This window comes from Eurypyga helias, unplaced genomic scaffold (assembly GCF_000690775.1).
Source record: "Eurypyga helias isolate BGI_N326 unplaced genomic scaffold, ASM69077v1 scaffold40094, whole genome shotgun sequence".
Classification (NCBI taxonomy): domain Eukaryota; kingdom Metazoa; phylum Chordata; class Aves; order Eurypygiformes; family Eurypygidae; genus Eurypyga; species Eurypyga helias.
Window position 1 is genome coordinate 4,288 of NW_010247969.1, and position 6,184 is coordinate 10,471.

The 6,184-nt window shown below is 42.4% G+C and overlaps 1 protein-coding gene across 1 annotated transcript in view; it reads left to right on the plus strand.

Moving 5' to 3' along the window:
• RIPK1 (receptor (TNFRSF)-interacting serine-threonine kinase 1) overlaps window positions 1-6,184 on the plus strand; it is an 18,984-nt gene that overhangs the window by 376 nt on the left and 12,424 nt on the right. The window contains exons 2-5 of the mRNA XM_010150877.1: window positions 1,525-1,678; window positions 2,135-2,272; window positions 4,638-4,866; window positions 5,754-5,903. Of these exons, the coding sequence (XP_010149179.1) occupies window positions 1,525-1,678; window positions 2,135-2,272; window positions 4,638-4,866; window positions 5,754-5,903 (671 nt within the window). The remainder of the gene's footprint in view (window positions 1-1,524; window positions 1,679-2,134; window positions 2,273-4,637; window positions 4,867-5,753; window positions 5,904-6,184) is intronic.

Below are 6,184 nucleotides of genomic sequence, written 5' to 3' on the forward strand. Positions count from 1 at the left end.
GCTCTAAGACAATACTAGCAGCTGTCCTGCAGATTTTCTTTTTTTTTCCCCTCACAAGCTGACTTTTTAGTTTTAACTCCTAGTCCTGGTGAAGTTCCTGTTTTCTGCTGCAAGTTGAGCACTACTGTGAACTATGAAGAATCGAGGGGACTCTGGCACGCTTAAGAAAATGCAGGATCTCAGCGGACACATGATATTTTCAAGCTTGCAGATCAATTTTCAGTACAGTTGCCCAGCTGTAGATGTCCACTGGGAACTAAGCATACAGGAGCTATCAGCGGGACTTTAGCCCCACATGTATCATACCAAGAATGTAATCCTCTCTCCCTTGAGAAAAAGCAGAGTGGGCCAAGACCACCGATTGAATTCAAGGATTGAATTAGCTGTTGATTTCAGTGGGTTCAGGTCATGTTGCAGCTCTACTGCCTCAGAGAGCCGTAACAATCCTGAAACTCTCCCATGAGTCATCCACTAGGGAGAGACAAAACCCCACGTTCTTCTAGTTTGGGTTATAATAAATTAATTAACTGAGGTTTTATTTTGCCAGTGGAAAGCAAATTAGGAGATCATAGTAGTTTGCAAAACAGTGACAGTTTGGGATGAACGCAGTTGAAATGGACAAGCCTGCCTGGTTTATTTTTGGGCTTGTGGTTTTACTTTCTCACTACTTGGGCTCATAAGTTTGTTATTCCTCAAAGTCCTGAATAAAACTATTAAGCAAATTTACAACTAGGCCTAATGCAAACAAAACAGCCACTTTCTTCTCTAGTACTAGAGGAACACAGGGGAAGGAAGCAGTTTCCTTTTAAGTCACAGGCTAGGAAAGCATTAGCAAGCAACATAGCCTCAAAGATTTTCTTGCATCCTTTTGCCCGATGACTAGAACAGGAGCAGTAGTCAAAAGATGACTAATATAATGGGTACCATCCTTTAGCACCCTTAGTGAGCTACCAGCTGTGTACCTCTGGCTATTGATGGGTTGTACTCGGGCCCAGGTAAAGAGTTGGGCTTTGAATTCATCCCGTACCACTAACTGTTAGCAAATGTTATCACCATCCAGAACATGGGTGGATTCCCTGTAATAAATCTGTTTTGAAAGCGAGCACAAATACCATCCCTTTGGGAAAGACACCTGTGTGGTTTCCTGTACAAGAGGTAGTGTCTTGAGCCTCCTTTGAACGTTCTTTCAGCCCTTCCCTGTCATGATCCCAGCCCAGTTCAGGGATTTGGACATACACAACCAGCAGTGCACCTACAAAAAGAATGCTTATGCACTTTTGGAAAAGGAGGCCTTAAAATCAGGCTGAGCAGAGAGTCTCTGTGCGAGGCCTTTGAGACTTGGAGAACGTAGCCTGGCATGAACAAAGCTGTATCAGTTCAAAACCAGCTGAAGGTACGGTTCATCTTACAGTGGCTCTAGGGACGCCAACATTTTTGGCCATTGTCTCCTTATAAATGAACAGCATTTTCATCTGTGTCCTTTCTAGTCTGGCAACAAAGTTCAGTGTCATTTCTGTTTTACAGATATAACACTTCCCTCCTTGAAGAAGGCAGGATTATGCGCAGACTGCAGCATGACCGTGTGGTAAAACTACTAGGTATAATTTTGGAAGATGGAAACTACTCACTTGTGATGGAGTATGTGGACCGGGGGAACATGATGAAAGTGCTACAGAAAGTGAGCAGTGAATTGGTTCATCCCTTGCCACTCCTTAGGGTTGATAAGACTCTTGACAGGGACAGGATGTTAGTGCAGAATGGAGTCTTTAGTTTCTCATTCTCCTTTCTGTATTAAAGTGTCAATGGCAGCCCTGCCTTCTTCAGAAGCAGCAGAGGACGGCTATGGCTTTCTTGCATGTCACAGAAGAGCAGACCGCAGTTATAGGAGTGTTTGTAGAGATATATGGAGAATGTGCTGAAGAGGGAACGCTTTTGTAAACACGGAGCGACGTTCTAGAATTACTTTGATGCAAAAATTTAGGTCCAAGAAAGACCTTGGTTCTTTCTTGCCCTGGCTTGAGCAGAGGTACTCTTGGGACTAAGAAAGAAACTTTCTTTAAAGACTGTTTTTTTTTAATTTGGTGGTTGTAGTGTCATTTTTTTTAACAGGTGGTATTTCTGTTCTTTATTTTAGCTCTCACTGCCTTTGTCAGTGAAAGGGCGTTTTGTGCTGGAGATCACAGAAGGAATGCTGTATCTGCATGAGCAGGGCTTCGTACACAAAGACCTAAAACCAGAAAACATCCTTGTGGACGCAGACTTCCACATTAAGGTACTTGTTAGAATGTAAATGGAGAAAGCTGATGATTTGGGTTGAGGAACCCGTTTCAGCTGCACTGGTTGGTGATACTGATTGGTAGATGAACTCCTCTGTAGTGTACAAGCTATGGCTAAGAATAGCGTTGGCTATGGATCACTGAAGTATAAAACCTATAAAACCTCTGAGCCTGAGATTTGTATAATCTTCCCCCATCTGTGGGAAAAAAAACCCCATCACTAAGGGCATTGAAAAAATGAATAATACTGCTGAGAATTAATGAACTACAAATAACAAAACAACTAGAAAAAATAAACCCTAGTGCACTGAGATTGAAACAAAATAAAATGTCTTATGAATCCTTGATGGCTGTAATGTCTCCTGCCTTTACTTCCTTTTTATTCCTTTCCTTCTTTTGCCTATTATCTTTTCCTCTTTTGTCTCCCTTTTTTTCCCCTTAGTCATCATTTTTAAGTGACAGGCCAGCAGCTACAAAAAAAAGCAGCAGGAAGCTACTTCAAAGAATGGTTCATAAGCCTGTTCCAAAGCCCTTCTGTTAACTCTAGTGGGCTTTTGGGAACAAGATACATTGATACAGAGCCTACTGCTGAATAAACCTGAGTAGAATTTGCAGCAGTCCTCATCAAATGTCCTATCTCTGGTCAAGGTGAGTTGCTGAAATAATCACCCCGTTACGGTATGAAACTGCAGAATAAATTCCTGTGAAGAGAGCTCTGTCTGTGATTTGATATTTCTCACAGATAGATTAGTGAGAAGTGGTTTGACAAGGTTAATACAGTAGCAAGTCCTAGTGCAATATGAGCAGCTTGCAGATAAGAGTCAAAACCTATTTTTTTTTTTTTTTCCAAAAATAAAAATGTCATGATCTGCTTTAAATGTAAATTGTATAGTTTTGGGGGTTTCAGCTTGTTCATATGGACAGGATCAAACTAGGCTATCATCGCACTGCATGACAGGCTGAACTGGAATACAGGATCAAATTCAGAAGCAAATCAGACTTCTCTAAGCAGCTTGATCAAAAGAATCATTTCAGACAGCAGTATGATTTACCTGCTTGAATGTGCCTAACATTGTCAGTATTATAAAGGGAAATAGTTGTTCTAGGAAACTGCAAAGATGGGAAGTTTTAATCATACCTTCCTCTATCACATTAGACCTCGTCTCACTTGTAGACATGAACTCCCACTTCCTCAGCACCTTTTTCTCTTCCTCTGAATGTATCACCTCAAAATTTATCCCAAACCTTCAGAAACTCAAGAGGAACAATAAGCTAGTTAGAGGCAACAAGAGAGAAAAGCAAGTTAGAAGTGAGGCAGGGCGTCACCTCAGTTTTATGTGATTGGGTTACACAACTCCATTTGACAGCTGCCTGTGGCCAAGAGGGGCAGTCCATTTTCTTCCACTGCTCCTCTCCGGGTCACCTCCTGTTCCCTTGTGTTAGCACGGATGCCAACCTGGCTCTGACCACCCTGCCCTGAATGCAGGAAGCCAAACCAGCAGATTACAATTTGCCATCCGCAGTGCTGCCCTTCTGCTGGGGAGCGCTCGATTCAGTGCCTTGCCCTAGGTGTTCCCCTGTATCAGAAAAGCATCAGTGCTGGGACAGGAGGAGCCGAGGGAGCACATAACAGGAGGCAGTGGGGAAGAGAAGGAAGGAAGGAAGGAAGGATGGCTTTCTTGCCCATCAGCCATTAGTCTGGTTGTAAAAGTGCACCCTAAGGTTTCAGTAACATCACCTTGTCAAGCACACAGTACCCAGGTATCCCTGCTTTAACTTATTCCAAGCCATCCTTCTCCGTGTCTCTCTGCCATACGCATCACATAATTTTAGATCCTCTTCCTCCTCCTTCCTCAGGCAGATCTTCCTTAGGAAGATCTAAGGAAGCTGAGTTAAATGGAATCTATATAGAAAATGCAGTGATGGAGGAGGGATATCTGCCCATCTCACAGATTTCTTCTGGATTTGAATCTTAGCTTCTCCTCTGGATCTTCTGTTCTGCCACAAGCACTGCAAGCTGATCTTGAACACGATTGTCAATATGGGCAAAACCAAAATTCTGTTTTCCTTACATCGTGCGATTATTTCAAGTGGGGTCAAGTTAATAACAAAGGTTCAGCCTAATGGTTCCCAGGCAGCAGGGATAACTTTATTCAGGGAAAAACCCACAAAAAAGCCCCCAGACCAACCTATAAAATGGCAAATAGTTTGTTTTCTTGTCTTATAGTTGCATTTTTTTTCAAGTGTTTCATTTTTAGATAAATTACTACCAGCTCTTCATTATAAAATTGAGCACTGCATGAAATACTTGTTTATCTCCTCTTCATCACAGCAGTAGCTCTGATATGTCTCATGTTTCAGATTGCAGATCTTGGCGTTGCCTCCTTTAAGAACTGGAGTCGGCTGACCCAAGAAGAGACTGTCAGACAGAAGCAAATCAAGAGCACTTGCCAGAACAATGCTGGGACTCTTTTCTATATGGCCCCAGAGCATTTACGCTGCCTTAATGTAAAACCTGTGGAGAAATCAGATGTTTACAGCTTCGGCATAGTGATCTGGGCAATTTTTGCTAACAAAGAGCCATATGAACGTAAGTTACCTCCAAAAGGACAAAAGCGTTAAACATGTGAAGGTACAAAATTTAGATTGGGATATTAAACTGCCTATGCCCAGGGACAGTACCTGTTACCTCATGTCCAGTAAGAGGCATTAGTTGCATCCTTCCTGACTTCTAAGCATGGACAAGAACACCCAAAGAGAAGGCTCCGGGGAGACCTTATAGCACTTTCCAGTACCTGAAGGGGCTACCAGAAAGCTGGGGGGGGACTTTTTACAAGGGCCTGTAGTGATGGGACAAGGAGTAACAGGTTTGAATTGAAAGTGGGGAGATTTAGATTAGATATCAGGAAGAAGGTCTTCACAGGGAGGGTGGTGAGGCGCTGGAACAGGTTGCCCAGAGAAGCTGTGGATGCCCCATCCCTGGAAGTGTTCAAGGCCAGGCTGGATGAGGCTTTGAGCAACGTGGTCTAGTGGAAGGTGTCCCTGCCCATGTAGAGCAATGGGAGCAGACTCTGGATTTCCAGAGTAAAATGTTTATGGTTTTGAATTGTTTTTTGCTAACTGAACGGCTAGACACTGCCTGTGTGGCCAGCTTTGTGTTCATACCCAGTACAGAGCATAACTGAGATCCAAGTTACGGAGGGCTAGATCTGTCACCCTTACTCACACTGGGCACGTCTTACGTGTAAAAGTAAATCCATTAATCTTAAAATTAATCCCTAGAAGTTAGGGCAGTGGATTCAGATTCACTCATGTGAGATTTGTAGCTCTAAATCAGACAACTTTCTTTGAAATCTTCTTTTACATACCCACAAACACAAAGGGAGCTGCTTCCCTGTGTTTTCTATCTATGGGAAGGTGGCAAAACTCATGACCAGGATCTGAGAGGAAATTTTTTTACTTTTTTTTTTTTTTCAGATGGTATAAATGAAGCCCAGATTTGCTTTGGCATCATGAATGGAAACAGACCAGACTTAAAGGAGATCATTGATAGATGTCCAGTGGAAATTATTGACTTAATGAAACAGTGCTGGGATCAAGAGTCAGAGAAACGGCCAACCTTTGCAGGTAAGGCATTGCTTTGGGATTCTTCTTGTTACGTGTCCGTTCCATGTTTGTAATGCAGCAAAACACACTTGAGTGTTTTCCTCTTAAAATATGATTTTTTTTTTTTTGCTTTGAAAATAGAAATATCAATTCAAATGCCCAGTAAAGCATGCTCCCTCTACTCTGACTAAAACTGGGATCTGGTCCAACATTTAAAGATTTGAGAAATACTAGTAAGTGGATGGAGCTAAGACTCTTCATGCCTGCTGATAATTTGTCTTCTGCACAGTATAATCTTCCTG